At 40.0% G+C, this 16,419-nt stretch overlaps 1 protein-coding gene across 2 annotated transcripts in view; it reads left to right on the top strand.

Moving 5' to 3' along the window:
- Nucleotides 1–15,809, top strand: part of TRPM3 (transient receptor potential cation channel subfamily M member 3) — a 579,111-nt gene extending 563,302 nt beyond the window's left edge. For both annotated transcript variants that reach the window (XM_073634544.1, XM_073634551.1), the window contains 3 exons: nucleotides 55–254; nucleotides 8,413–8,545; nucleotides 11,500–15,809. In XM_073634544.1, coding sequence (XP_073490645.1) covers nucleotides 55–254; nucleotides 8,413–8,545; nucleotides 11,500–12,934 — 1,768 coding nt within the window. In that variant the 3' untranslated portion in view covers nucleotides 12,935–15,809. The remainder of the gene's footprint in view (nucleotides 1–54; nucleotides 255–8,412; nucleotides 8,546–11,499) is intronic.
- Nucleotides 15,810–16,419: the final 610 nt, after the last annotated feature.

Here is a 16,419-nt window from a genome sequence, read left to right on the forward strand (position 1 = left end):
GTTCACTTGGCCTTGAGTAATCATTTCAGTTGATTCTGGTATTTTTCTTTCCAGCAACACGTTCTTTGAAGTCAAGTCCATATCAAACCAAGTTTGGAAGTTCCAGAGATACCAGTTGATAATGACATTTCATGAAAGGCCTGTCTTGCCTCCTCCTTTGATTATTTTTAGCCATTTCACTATGATATGTAAGCACCTGTGCTGTCGCTGGAGAAAGCATGAAAGTGATCAAGAAGAAAGAGACTATGGATTAAGTAAGGCTTGCACTATAAAAAAAAATATGTATTTTGTATAAGTACATAGCACTATACGGGAATGCATTCATCCTGTATAACTGCAGCAAAAACATGTCAAAATAAGTGACTAAAAGAAACTCTTGATCAATGTAACACTGACATAAAAGTATGCCCAGTAGAGTTTTTTACAATCATCCCCCTCTTCCCTGAACAATAACTTGCAATGCCTTTGGCGCTGATTCTAGTGACAAGCTATGTTATAGATTTAAAGCCATACACATTCAAACTTTAAAATTAAGCGTGCCAATATTGTATATACAGAGGGTTTTATTTACTTTCCTAGGCCTTTTCCTTCCCATCCAAACATTGCACCATGTAAAATCCTTTGGTTACAAATAACCTGGTATTGTTTATCAGTCCCTTCACACTATCCTAATCCACTGCAATGTGCAAACGTCTGGTATGTTGCAAATATCTTACACATTAGCATGCACTGCATTATTGGCTGCCAAATCACTCCTGAAGGCTCACAGCCAGTGCATGTTTTACACTTGTCTTCACAAACTCACAGATAAGAATTTTATGCAAGTTATTTCACTAATATATACCGTATTTGTCCCTTACTCCTGAACATGCATTGCTAGTAGGTCTTTGAGAACTAGAGTTAAGCATCATTGGTCTCGTTCTTAAAGTAGATCTAAACCCACTCAATAAAATCTCAGCATGATAATGTGATTTCAAAATGTGTTTTCAATCTAGTTAAATATGCAGTTTTAGCCACTTAACAACCAGCGATGTACCTGTACGTTACTGGACCTTTGGTGGTTATAATGAGGTGACGCCTGCATAATTTTCTATCAAAAAATACAAATTTTTACAAAAGTGTCAAAAAAGGCCTGGAGCAGAAGCAGTTAAGAAATTTATTTTTATTGGCGTATAACACGCACCGGCATATCACACGCACCCCAATTTAAGGGGGAAGTCTCAGGAATTTTTTTTTTTAAACAAACCACCTTGAAGCAAAATAATGGTCAGTGAGAATCAATGCAGCCTTATTAATGCCCATCTGCAGCCTCAATGCAGCCTAATCTGTGCCCATCTGCAGCTCCAGTGCAGCCTGTTCTGTGGCCATCTGCAGCCTGTTCTGTGCCCATCTGCAGTCTGCTCTGTGCCCATCTGCAGCCTGATCTGTGCCCATCTGCAGCCTGATCTGTGCCCATCTGCAGCCTGTCCTGTGCCCAGCTGCAGCCTGATCTGTGCCCATCTGCAGCCTGATCTGTGCCCATCTGCAGCCTGATCTGTGCCCAACTGCAGCCTGTTCTGTGCCCATCTGCAGTCTGTTCTCTGCCCATCTGCAGCCAGTTCTGCGCCCATCTGCCCCATCAATGCAGCTCACCATCTCTCATAGGACATCACCGAGCCGTCATCTGTTTACTCGGCTCTCAGTCGGCAGTCACATACACAGTCCCGCCTCTGACCATCGGCATTGGACCAGCTCCTGTGATAGATAGAACACTGGTCCAATGCCGGTGGCAGAGGCGGGACTGTGTGTGTGACGTGCGAGCCAAGTTAGAGCCGAGGGAGAGCCGAGCGGAGAGCCGAATGGAGAGGAGATGACGGCCCGGTGATTTCCGGTGGCACTCGTCCCCCTCCTTCCTCTCCGAGGTATGCTGTCTGCGTATAACACACACCCGCGATTTTCCCCCTATTTTCAGAGGAAAAAAGTGCGTGTTGTCAATGGCGTCACTGGGGGGGCAGAGGGGGCCCTGACCCCCCAACTTTATGCTGTGCCCCACCATGTGCCCCCCAATAAAAAGAAACATTTTTTTGTTTTACAAAAAGGCAATGTCTAAGAGGGAGAGCATCCCCAGTTGCAGGAAGGACTCCACCAGGACTCTCAGTTACTGAAAAAACAGATTGATTTCTCCCATCCTTAGGACAGGAGAACCAGTCTGTAAATTCCATGAGATGCCAGACCAGCGCTGTCAATAGCAGGGGCAGGACAGCAAGAGGAGGCTGAGGAACCCCACAGTGGCAGAACACCAGGGCGCGGTGGCAAGACAACCTTTGCAACCCTGATAGTTCTCCCACTGCTTTGGACCCTTATATTTTCTTGGTATGCTGGTGACATATATCTCCTGTTTTCTGTCACCCTGGGGGGGCCCCAATACAGTAGGAAGGGAGCTCACTGCAGAACATGTGAAAGGGCCATTGTGGGATCGTAGTAAAGGGCCCCAGGATATATATTTTTATATATATATATATATATATTTGCATTTTATAGTTGCCCCCTACTTTTGTCCCTGTCCCCCCATGTGCCCCCCCTAAATATGAAAGCTGGAGATGCCACTGCGTGTTACCTGGAGATTTAACCATGAAGGTCCTTGTCCTTGTCACTTCCTGATCTGGTGTGACAGCTGTCTCCCAGCTGGGCTCCTGATTTGCCACCTTGTCACATGCACACCTGATGGAGAGAATAAGCAACCTAGCTGACACACATTATATAGGCATGCTCCACAGTTGTCACTATCTTGAAGCTGTTCCTCCAAATCAATGATGTGCAGCCAATCCTGAAGTGAGTTTGTGCAGATAATGCAAAAAGAATAATAACATGGTGTAAATAGTATTTTACCAAAAAAACAAACAAACAAAAAACAGACAATGCTTTAGCAAACTAAATGTTATCCAGACGGAGATTCATTTTAACCTGTCATTGTACAGTGCTGCAGTAAAATTCTCAGTAGTCACTCCCCTTGGCCTTGGGCCCTTTAATTTCCTTATTCGTATCAAATGCTGAAAACCGGATTTATTTGTGGTACTAAAAACAGCACTTCTTTTTGCACATGTTTGAAAAAAACATTGCAAATGTAAACTATTGAGCATTTAAACAATTTATCAGTACTAAGTCAGTAAGCAAAATATCTGCTACAATCTGTTCCCTGAGACCAAGTTATTGTCCCATTGAACACCGTTATCTTTCCTCTCATGTGGCATAAAGTGGAGTCACCCCATGCCGTTCCTGTGACAGTCATGTGTCAGTTCTCTCCATGCATACATCAGCAACTATGGAGAATGGTTGTAGATGGATTTGTGGTCTTAGCTGGCGACTTGCAAAGGCACACTTTGCAAGCAATTAAAAACTCTGTGTAGTCTGTTTACGCAACATGTTTTGGGGGGGGGGGGGGGGGTATGTTCAAATAAACTCATAGAGAGGATTAGGAATATACCAGTATTTTCACTTCCCATTGGGAATTTAAAGTTTAAGAACAACTCAACAACTGGAGTTGTAAAGCACTGTCCCAGAATATTTTTGCAATGTGAACTAAAAATGTGTTCCATAAAGTGGATCTTTCTGGGGTATTGGCAAGGATGATTTCCAGGCACCTAAAAATGAACTTCCTTCCATGAAATTACTACTTTATTATAGTGAAAATGGTCATAAAATGATTAGCCTTTTTCAGACCAATTAGCTCCAATTATGTGATCATGGTTCATGGGTTAGCTACAAATAAATATATTCAAATTATATTTTGACAAAAGTAAAGGGTATCTGTCAGAACAGAAATATGGATGTTGCCATTGCTTACATATTTTGAGGCTATCACCTTTTTATTTCCTTCATTTATATCTGAGTCACGAGGAATGTATTTACATATCATTGAAAAGTACCAAACCTCGAGAATGGGATTTTAAAGGCAATTAAAAAAAAGAAAATTATATAATAAAGAAAATTATATATATAAAAAGTACATGAATTAGGACTTCTCTACTACTTACCTTCTAGGCTACCCGTGTGTATGGTTCATGCCTATGTAGTAGGATTCTACCACCTCTGTCTACAATTGTATAATATTTTCTATGCATGTACCTGTGTTTTTCTTGTGGTTTGTTTCCAAAAGAATTTTGTTTTTTTATGCTTCGTATTTTGTATTAATAAATTCATGTACTTTTTATATATATAATTTTCTTTATTAAATAATCTTCTTTTTTTTAATTGCCTTTAAAATCTCATTCTCGCGATTTGGTAATTTTCAATGTTTAGAGGGATGATGGCAATTTACACGTCAACCTATGGGAATCTATTTATTATCTGTATTTCCATATCAAGTATCAGGACTTTACAATAAGAACCTAAATGTGTACACACTTAACATACATTATATTATTCTTTCAAGCAGGGCCATTAAAAAATACAGTCAGCTTTTGAAGATTTGAATTTGTTCATTTACAGTATTTAGAACCGCAAGTCGGCACTCCCTAACAAAGTAATATTATTATAGCATAATAGACAAACTATGTAATAAAATAAGAGGATCATTCAGAAGAGAAAGTAGCTTTAATCATTTGTCATCATACATCAGGAAATTGAATAATCTCCAAACAGGAAGAATCCCTTTTCTATGTCAGAGGATTACGTTTCTGCAGGATCTGAGTGCCAGGAGTCACACATGGCACAGTGAGAGAAAATCTCTCACATAATTGTCATTCTGACCTTGTCTTCACTCTTCCGTGAAGCTTATGATAACATTTATTAGGACAACATATGCATTAAAGAATAACTCCACTTTTATAAGGAAAAAAAAATTGCAAATAAAAAAAAAAGAAGTAATATAGCATATACACTTGTGACACAAGTCAAATTGTAATTGAATGTTATTAAAAATGAACTTTCCTTTTCAATCTGCATCTCTGTAATTCTCTGTAAAATGCAATGCAATATGGCAACCTGGAGGTGGTCTGCACACAGATGTGTACAGTACGCCCCATGAGATATGTCATTTCCTGCTTGCGTGATTGGCTTACTGATTTTCCCAGATATCTACACTACAGACACAAGTCAGATTTTGTGCATCCCCTGCAACAAAAATTGCATTTTTGGTGAGATATTCCCAAAGGAAATCATGTCTAAAGGGATACAGACCCTGCAATTTTCCTTATTAGAGCTCTACAGGTGCAGCAGCTGATTGATACCACTACCATACAAACTCACTGGGCACATGGTCACAGACAAACAAACAGCTATTTTTCCAGAATAACACAAAGTAGGACTCAACAACAAGGTTCTTAACAATCCTTGCAGTTTACATAGATACACCCTATTGGTCTCTTCTACCACAAATGCATCCTTCTGCCTGTTAGCTGTCATGTTCATTGAGCCACGCATGCGCAGCTCAGCGAGCATTTACGGCCCCGATCTTCCTCGACCCGTGCAGCGGCAATGTAACTCATGCACAGGAGTGGCGTCATCGCGGCCTGGCCTTTCAAACGGCCGAAGGCACAGGACCCGGAAGGAAGACCGGGTGAAACGCCGGGGGCCCACCGGATCAGTCCCAGCACTGCGCTAAAAGACACCATATGATAGGTAAGTCTGCCATAATGCACTAATATGCTGTGCATACTAGCACATGATGGCATAACCCACCAAGGGGGGCCTTAAAAAAAAATTTTACAGCGGACTTTACTTTCGTTTTAAGCCTTCCTGCGCTGGCATTTTATAGCTGTCTGGGACAGGAAGGCTCACTCTATTATGTTAGGGCACAAGTATGGCACTGAAAAAAGGAAAATCCTACCTCCATTGGTCTGGAAAGATGCTAATCTGTTGGGCTGGGGAGGACCCATATATATCCTCTGGGTACAGGGAACTTTGTAGCCGGAAGATGTTTGTCTCCCAATCAATATTCTGGAACTAAAAGCAATTTGCTTGTCCCTGCAAGGCTGAACCACTACAAGGTCATCTGATCTGCATTCAGTGGAACAATGCAGTAGCAGTAGCATACATCAACCATCAAGGTAGAACCAGAAGTTTTGCAGCTCAAAGGGAAGGCAACAAAATTTTGGCTTGGGCAGAGTTTCACACCCAAGCTCTGTTTGCAGTATACATTCCAGTTTTTAATGTCTGGACTCCAGAGGGAGGTCCCCCCTTCATTTCAAGGTGTTTTAAGACCTCTGCCACAGGTGGGGGATGTTGACCTCTTGGCTTCCAGGTTCAACAACAAACTGACCAGGTTTGTCTCCAGGTCCAGGGATTCTCTACCCTTTGCGGTGGATGTTCTGGTGACTGGTGCGGAGTCAGTTCAACTTGATATATGCCTTCCCTCCTCCAAAAACCCTTCATCATTTACTCCACAGGATCAAGATGGAGGACATTCCAGTGATTCTCATTGTACTAAACTGGACCAAGAGGACATGGTACTCAGACTTAGCCAGACTTTTGGCAGACCCAAAAGATCTTTCAAATCTTCTGTCCCAGGGATCAATTTGTCATTTTGCTTCTCAAGTTGCTGGCTTTTGAAGCCTAGGTCCTGAGAGACAGTGGTCTGTTGGATTCAGTTATCCCTACACATATGAAAGCTAGGAATTCATGCAAAGTCTGGCATCATATCTAGCAGAAATATTTATTTTGATTACTTCATCCCTGAAAGTACTTAATGGAATGAATCCTGTCTTTTCTCCAGTTTGGTCTGGATCAACGGTAGGCCTTGAGTACTGGCTTTTGAAGCCTAGGTCCTGAGAGACAGCGGTCTGTTGGATTCAGTTATCCCTACACTCTTGAAAGCTAGGAATTCATGCAAAGTCTGGCATCATATCTAGCAGAAATATTTCTTTTGATTACTTCATCCCTGAAAGTACTTAATGGAATGAATCCTGTCTTTTCTCCAGTTTGGTCTGGAGCAACGGTAGGCCTTGAGTACCATCAAAGGTCAAATCTCAGCCTTGCCCAGTGGTTATTTTTCAAAGACTGCTTGGTTGTCGCTTCTTTGTGGAGGCCTTTTTGCAGGGTGCCACTCACATCATTCACCTGTACTTTCCCTAGTGCCTCTATAGGATCGCAGCCTGATTCTGTTAGAGAAAATATTAGAGATATTTCTTTGTCTATCCTAACTCAAAAGGTTGCTTTTTTCTATGTCATAACTTCTGCAAGGTGAGTTTCTGAAATGGTGGCCTAAAATTATATTTAGGTACTTTTAACAACTGGTTTAATCCCTTACTGAGTATGCAGCTTCTTTATTTTTTAATACGAGCTATGGTTAACTTAAAGTTGATGCCATGACTGCTGCATCAGGTTTCCTGTTTCAGGGTGGTTCCTTTCTCTTGCAACATCCTATGGAGCCACCCTTGCATGCAAGGTCTAGCATTGTGTCTCCCTACTGGGTCGTCCTTACAGCACTTGTTGGCCAGTGTCCAATTTCCTGCAGTTGCCATGGTGCTGTACATGTGATCAGTAATGGCATCAGCCATTAGAAGACTTGACAGTTCAGTTGGTAGCAACTGTGACATTGATTTTTTCAGTAAAGCGCAAAGAGATTTGAAAATTACAGTCACGTGGCTGAAAGATACTTACGCTTGTATTAAAGATCTGTGAACTGAGCCTAAGTGTCTTGTGGTTTCATATTCCTGTGTCCTGTTCTTAGTGTGCATCATAATGTTGCAAGCCATAAAAAACAATACACATTAAATATTAAATGTCAAACACATAGCAAATTTCAGTGGAGGCTGGGGCTTCATCGGCCAGGGGGAGGCGGCAGACAGCCCACCACCCCACACTAACCCTCTCCCCCATGTAGCTTATGCCACCACTGCACACGATACCCCCCCAAGGGTCCTGCCAGGCCCCCCATCAGCCCAGGTCACGGCGGCAGCTCCCCCCCATCTCCTGCTTGTCCCTGCCATCGCTTCTCCTCCCGGCCCATTAGGTCTTCGGACTCCCAGCCAATGGGGTCTTAGGGCTCCAAATTAATAATATTCACTAATGTCTTCCTGTTTCGCCTCCCGAATAATCAGGAAGTGGTTTCTGAGACCCATTGGCCGGGAGGAGAAACAGGAATACATTAGTGAATATTAATTCGCTAATGTCACACAACAGGGTGGGCTTGGGGTGCAGTGCTCTGCTCCACAAACCCACCCTTTTTTTAAGCCAATTAGAGCCTCCGGCTCTAATCACGTACTTAAAAAAAAAACCATTGAAATCCATGCGTCCGACATGCTGCATGTAGATTAGGGGCCGGGCGCATGGATTAGGGGGGTGGCGCCCCTGCGCCCCTACTGAGCGGCCGCCACTGGCAAATTGACTATATTGTATAATCTGAAACATGTTCAGCATGAAATGGACAATATCAGTATAGCAGAAGATTTCTCCAGACCAACATAATACTCTTTGTGCTTTGTCCCCCAACAGAGTTATTTATAACAGAAGATGAACTAAAAAAAGTACATGATTTTGAAGAACAGTGTATAGAAGAGTATTTCCGAGAAAAGGATGACCGGTTTAACTCTTCTAATGATGAAAGAATAAGAGTCACAGCAGAAAGGTGAGTATGTGGTTTTCTATCACATCTTAACAGTAGCAATTATTACAAATAATCATGAAGCAACACAATTGCTAGGGAAAAAAGTAATTTAGATCAGACACGGATGTATCAAATACCAGTGGCCATTAGACATGTGTAAAACAAAAAAATGTGTTTAATTTTGGATAGATTCGGTAGGTTACTAATTTTGTTGTGTTGCATTCGTAACAAAATTAGTTTTGTTCTGTTTCGTTTATTCGTTTTCGACCAGATTCCAATTTTTCCAATGGATTCCAAGTATTCTAATTTAATTTGAATCGAAAATATCGAATTGATTTGAATTTATTGTGAAGAATAGCTGGTTCTATTCGAAATTAGAATTTCGGAGGATGGCTATATTCTTTCTATTTGATTCTATTCTATTCCATTCCAAATTTTAAATTTCGAAATTAGAATTTCGAAAGAAGGCTGTATTCTTTCTATTTTATTCTATTCTAATCTAATTTTTTTCTATTCTATTCTTTTCCATTCTATTTTTTATGTTTTATTCCATCCTTTTTATTTTCTATTCTATTTTGTTTTATTAGATTCTATTCCCTTCTATTCTATTCTATGCCTTCCCACTCTATTATATTATATTTTTTTATTTCCCATTCTATATTATTCTATTCTGTTTAATTATACTCTATTCTTTTATATTCTATTCTACTCTATAAAGCAGCCTAAGTAGGGATCATCATCTTATTTCACTATTATACCTTACTGTAGTTATTGCAATATGTTTCCATTTCAAATTCAAATGTATAATAAAATGTGGATAATTAATTTCATTATAATTTTTTTTCGGATTAGTTCAAATTCATTACTATTATTGATTTGGAAATTCGGATACATCCATTTAATTCAAATTTTGATTTGTAACAAAACTAATTGCACATGTCTAATGGCTATAGCCTTCCAATTGAGTGAAGATTAGAGTAGCAGAGGAAAAATATTACAAATATTTTTTTCTTTCACTTTATAAATTTCTAGCTGTTTCAAATTATCTTGTTTTGGGCAGTTTAACCACTTCACGCAAAACGACGTACCCGTACGTCAGTATCTTGACGCTAAATACCGGGGTTATGACAGCAGCTAGCTGCCAAATCCCCGGTATTTTCGGGAACGCCGAGCGTTTCTCTTTATGATAAAAGTGGTCTTGCCATGAGATGGCTTTTATTGGTGGTGGGAGACCTGCCCAGCCCCCTCCCGCCGCGCTCTGGTCATCTCTGCCATTTACCAGACCCACGGTAGCGGCGGAGATGATTGCGTCCTCTCCCGTGGATGCCTGGCTGCCGACTGAGGGGAAGATGGCCCTTGCTCGGCATGGGAGGGCAGAAGCGACATCAAACGTCACTTCCGTCCATAGCTCTTAAAGGAGATTTTTTTTTATTGCATTTTAGTGTAAATATGAGATCTGAGGTCTTTTTGACCCGAGATCTCATATTTAAGAGGTCCTGTCATGCTTTTTTCTATTACAAGGGATGTTTACATTCCTTGTAACAGGAATAAAAGTCACCCAGTTTTTTTATGTCAAAATGAAAAATGTAAAGTAAAATAAATTAAAAAAAAAAAAAATTTTAAGGCGCCCCATCCGGACGAGCTCACATGCAGAAGCGTATGTGTGTAGTGCCCGCATATGAAAACGGTTCTCAAACCACACATGTGAGGTATCATCGCGATTGTTAGAGCAAGAGCAATCATTTTAGCCCTAGACCTCCTCTGTATCTTAAAACTGGTAACCTAAAGAAATTTTTAAACATTGCCTATGGAGATTTTGAAGGGTAAAAGTTTGTCGCCATTCCACGAGCGGGCGCAATTGTGAAGCGTGACATGTTGGGTATCAATTTACTCGGCGTAACATTATCTTTCACAATATAAGAAAAAAATTGGGCTAACTTTACTGTTGTCTTATTTTTTAATTAAAAAAGTGTACTGCGCAAATACGGTGTAACAGAAAGTATTGCAACAACCGCCATTTTATTATCTAGGGTGTTAGAAAAAAATATAAATAATGTTTGGGGGTTCTAGCAAAAAAAAAATGATTTTAGCTTGTAATCAAGTGTAAAAAAGAGGCTCGGGGCTGAAGTGGTTAATAGATAGATTTGCGATGTATAATTTGACATTTCTTTCTGAGCTATACCTTATAGAAGGAATGAGTAACTATGAGAAGATGTACTACATCAAACTACATAAATCAGAGCCTTTAATTCACCTTCTTCAGGTTAGGAATCTAATCTGTCCCAGGCTGCCTGCAAAGGGTTAAAGCTACATCTCAGTATTGGTATTTTTATCTCTATTGCTAGCATGTCTGTACTAGAACTTTGTGCTGGTCTTAGGGTGCACACCTATGCCATCTGCTAAAATTTATTGGCTCAGCAATTTATTTAAGTTTAAGCATTCCTGCAGTGTTACAGTGTGACAAATATAAATTGTTTATCTGTATTATTAACTGAACTTCCTGATCCCTTTCTCATTATGGACCCAACCTATCATTGCTCGCCTATCTTATTTTACCCCTGCTTGCATTAAAGTATGTCTAATTGGTTCTTGGCCTAATGTTTGGCTGTCTTATGAAACTGCTCATCTTATGATTTTTCAGGCACTGAATATTGTTTTTTTCATGTTTTCTTTAGCAAATTTTCATAACCTGACCACAGGTTAGTGAGTGCAGCAAACTCATCATTGGTTCCTTGTGAATACTGCATTATCCTTATACTCTCTGTCTTATGGCTGACATAGGGTCTGCCCTAAACCCAACAGTTAGATTTCAATGCTAACTACTAGACTAGCGTATCTAAATCCAAATCTACATATGTAAATATCTAGAAAGCTAGTTCATGTATGAAAGCATTAAAGCATTATGCATTAAAAAAAAAAAAAAAGAAATAGTGTTTTGTACAAAAAAAAAAGTTATACATATATTTCTTTTTCAGAGTGGAAAATATGGCTATGCGCCTCGAAGAGGTCAATGAAAGGGAACATTTTATGAAGGCATCTCTACAAACAGTAGATATAAGACTTGCTCAGCTTGAGGAGCTGCTGGGAAGAATGACTACAGCACTAGAAAAATTTACAGGAGTAGAAAGAGTAGAGAACAATAAACCAAGGTCTAGAACTTCCTCAGATTGTACTGATGCTGCTTATATGGTTAGACAGAGCAGCTTTAATAGTCAAGAAGGGAATGCCTATAAATTGCATGAAATTATAGACCCTGTTGGCGAAGAACCATTGTCCCCTACATCACCCACCCTTATGCCTCGAATGAGGAGTCAGTCTTTTTATGCAACAAATTTAAAGGACAAAACTGGGTTAGAAAAATTTGATGGTTACTTTAAGGAAAGAACTTTAAGCCTACACCGTGCTATAAGCTCCCACTCTATATCTAAGGATATAAAACCTCCGCCTTCCCCATTAAACTCTTTGTCCGTAGCTCCAGACTCAAGGAGGCCTTCTTCTTGCATAGACATATATGTTTCAGCAATGGATGAGGCACAGTTTGGCATAGACTGTGGAGGAAGCTCAATGAATGTAGGTTGCAGTGATCACTTTGCAGATTCAGCTTTCATTAGTCGGGGCTGTAGTTCTTCTGGTCATTGTGGGGAGAGAAGATGCAGCAGAAATCCTAGCTATGAGGAAGGTACAACAACGGACACCCTTGGAAATATTTCAGAAACCACAAGCTTGCCATGTGGCCAAAATCCCTGGGATACAGACCCTCCAATGTATCAAACACTAGAACGCTCTAAAAGCAGTCGTTTTCTAGCTACATCTCCTTTTATCCTAGAAGAAACGCCTATAGTAAAATCTCAAAGTTTTATATTTTCACCCTCTAGAAGTTATTATAACAATCTTGGTATACCAGTAAAGACTGCAGAATATACAAGTATCACAGACTGTATAGATACCAGGTGTGTTAGCAATACACCCCAAGCAACTGCTGAAAGGTCCACATCTCCAGGATGTGTTCGAGAAAAGGTAGAAGACCTTAGCTGCTGCCATCCGGAGAGAGAAGCTGAGCTTAGTCATCTCAGCTCAGAGAATGAGGATCCTGATGCAGAAGGGAAAAACAAATGCACACCTTCCCAAGAAAGTTCATCATCAAGAACGATTTTCAATAATTTATCATTCCCAAAGATTGAAAGGGCAAACAGTTACTCTGCAGAGGAACCCACTACAGTGTATGGGCACACAAAGAAGAGCTATTCAATAAGTGATAAACTAGACAGACCGCGTACTTCTTCAAGCCTTAGAAATCCATTCCAAAGGAGTAAGTCATCCAGACCTGAAAGCAGAGGAGACTCTTTGTCTATGCGTCGACTTTCAAGAACGGCAGCCTTTCGTAGTTTTGAAAGCAAACATAAGTTCTAAAACTATTTTGTACATATTGAAAAGGGAAAAAATGTAAGCGTTGCCTACCCACAATATTTTCTATCACCATACAGTGACCTCACCATGTGAATCATTAAGTGAAAAACACACCACTGCCACATGCCAAGCAATCACTTTACTTATCCTGTCCAAAAACTATTTTTAGAATAATTTTCAATACATAATGGTCGAGTCTGCAATATAATGTGATTCACGTGCATTTTAAATTGTACAAACATTTAAGCCTCTTTTCCAAGGGTTTTTATGAACGTGTCTCAATTTCACAAAATGGTATATCTAGCTTAATTCTTGGGGTAAGTTAAGAAATTTGCACAGCACAGACGGACTTTAGCATTGAAGCACATATATAATGTACTTGATATCTTTTGTGTTTGCTCTCTGTTAAAAAGCCTCTATTGTCCTGTTTAGTGTATTCCACAACAGGAGATCTCAGGTCCGAATCCTGTCCTGCCAACAACACTTCAGTCTTTCATGTCAGAAGAGCAAACATGACAACATAATTGCAGCATGATTAATGGCCTGCCTGTTCTCTATTAGCTTCCAGTGCCACACAACTATTCAGTTTTTTCCAAAACAAAAAGAAAAAAAAGAAAAAGAAAAAAAGAAAAAGAAAAAAATGCCTTTTGTATTGTTAACAGCATAAAGTTTTATCTTACATATGTATATATACAAATAAACTGTCTTTAATGGGCATTCTAGCACAGTCAAGCAAGCTCAGGATGAATGTAATTTCATGGCTTAATGTAATATATTTATTTTTTTACCATGTGTTGTCAATACAGTTGCCTAAGTAAACGCATGCTTTAAAGCAGTGGTGATATTATGACGATACATGTTTGTGAGAGGAGTGTGATATGCTTAACCTCATTGTTTCGTTTCTGTGATTTTGTTTTTTTTTTTAATTTAAATTCCATGTTCTACGATCACTGCCAGAGTAGTTAACTTCAGATTCATTACATAAAAAAAAAAAAGAAACGGAAAAATGTGTTTACTTTTTTTAAAATACATAAAAGTCTTTTGTTTACTGTACTCAGGGGCCTGATTTACATAGGAGGAGCTTGTAGGCACACACCTTAAGCCCATCCTTTACCCTTAGGTGCAAATGACTGACAGTGTTCTCAAAGTTTTCTTTTTCACTTACAAGGTAGAACATATGTAAATAGTGACAAAGTCACAAAGGGGGCAACTTTACTAACAAACCTATTGCTAAAAATGACCCTGACTGTACTACAAACTAGGTGGAAGTTTGTCAGTGCACGCATTTATAGTATAAAAAAAAGGTACTCAAAATGAAATCAAAGTGAAAGTTAGTGGTGTGGACATTAAACATGGAATGGTAATTTAATTTATTGTGTGCACGTGAATAACAATTTTGCAATATATTTATGGCAATGCAAACTACCAGAACAAGTAAATAAGCAACGTGTCTCATTTTAAGCTTTAGTTTCCTCATTTAGACCTTATAAAGTTGCTCTTATTACAAAAGTGATGGATAGAATGTAATTCTTTGGGTGTCACATATTCCTTATAGATGCCTAGGGGTCAGATAGAAATGTAAGGCCTACAGGGCTACTGGCACTAGACAGTGTTTAGTGCACTAGTTTAAACAGGTTGAATGGGGCATAAGAGTGAGTGGTATTTACATACCATGCTGCCCCCACCACCCTCCACTAATTCACACTGAGTGCCATTGCCTTTTAATACATTATATAGAATAATATATTCTGTCTATCTATAGACAGCAGTTAGTCATAGGTGTGCGCAGGGGGTGTAGTGGGTGTGCCTGGGGACACCCTAATCCAGGTGGGTATTTTGGTTTACCCTCATCTCTGCTACCATCTCTGTCACTGGGTCAGGAAGGTCTGTCTTTGACATTCTACCCCAACTGTCATGTTCCTGTAGTGCCTTGCACACAGCATGCTGAGGCTTGCAGCCAGTTGGGATGCTCAGATGTGCAGTATCTCCCCAGGCTGAGGAGGTGGTGAGCTGAGCAGTGGTGTCGCCAAACTCTCCCTCCTATACACTCACCCTATGTTTACACTTCCGCGTTTTGTGCGGGCCGCGATTTGAGCAGGGCAGGGCAGCCCATTCAAATTAATGGACTGCTGTGCCTGCATTTCTGCAAAAAAAAGTGTGTGCACAGGGAAATCAAAGAGACCATGCGATTTCCCTGCAGTTCCCCCACCAGCAAACACGTTGGGTGCTGCGATGCGTGGGGGTGCCATTCAGGAAGAGCAGCGCGATTTGGTTGCGGGCGAGGGAACAGATGTAGTTTCCGCACCTGTTGTGTACTTCATTCTAAAGGAACCACAGGTTATAATAATAGTAAAGCAATCCCTGTATAGATGAAGAAAGATCACAGACCAATTATATCTGGACACATGGTAGCCTATTATGACTGAATAAAAAAAAGGAAAGCTTACATTTACCATACAGTAGTTACAAGAATTACAACTAAGCACTTTCTTGTTTGTATGTTCTTATGTAATCTGAAGTAAGTGAGCAAGGGATCTTTTATGGCACACAATATTGCCAGAAAATCCATGATTTTTGTTTATTATAGGATTAGGTATGGTTATATTTTTGATTTGGGCTGCCTTAAAAGCTTTTACACACACAAAAGGCTACAGGTATGTAGTTGTGATGCATGAGGCTGGTATTATTTTTGTATGCCTCTGTGATACATGAGGCTGATATTATTATTGTATGCCTAAGGTTTCTATGCTATGTGCTTTTTTAAAAAAAATGTCAGAGCATGGCTTTATACATTTTTAACATCTGAGGATGACAACATAGACTGCTAGAAATGGAGGGCATGGTGTGCATTTGAGTTTTGATTCTTTTTTTTTTTTTTTTTTTTTTTTTTTTTTTTTTTGCGTCGTATTGATTATGACACTCCAATATTATAAATATAAACTCCAACTATCCTTAACCCGAATAGAATTTTTAGTAACTTAGTCCCTCCTCCCCCCTCCCACCCAAATTCACCCCCCCAATTTCCCCTCCCACCCTAATTACCCAGCGATATCTACTCTAGTATTTGCAACCTCATATAAACTTTTCCGCATACAACCATGTTTTTTTATAGGCTAACCATTCCGCCCATTTTGTTCCCTCCCGGGCTTCCTCTGCCTCTACCGAGAGATCTTCATCATCGCCAGCCTCAAGAATATAGATTTCGTTGACTCTAATTAACCATTCTCGAATGCTTGGACCTGCTATCTCTTGCCATTTTTTGGGTATTGAACTTTTGGCCGTATTTAGGAGAATGGGCATCAGGGAAGCATTGTACTTGCTCGTCCGACCCTCCGTCCCATGAAACAAGCAAACCCAAGGATCTTCTCTGATCACTGACCCCGTTATCTCTTGTATTATCTTAAGGACTTCTTGCCAGAATTTTCTAACAGTTGGACATTCCCACCAGAGGTGAGCCATCGATCCCCTGGCGGGACATCCCCTCCAGC

The sequence above is a fragment of the Aquarana catesbeiana genome, linkage group LG01, assembly GCF_042186555.1.
Source record: "Aquarana catesbeiana isolate 2022-GZ linkage group LG01, ASM4218655v1, whole genome shotgun sequence".
In the NCBI taxonomy this organism is placed as follows: Eukaryota; Metazoa; Chordata; class Amphibia; order Anura; family Ranidae; genus Aquarana; species Aquarana catesbeiana.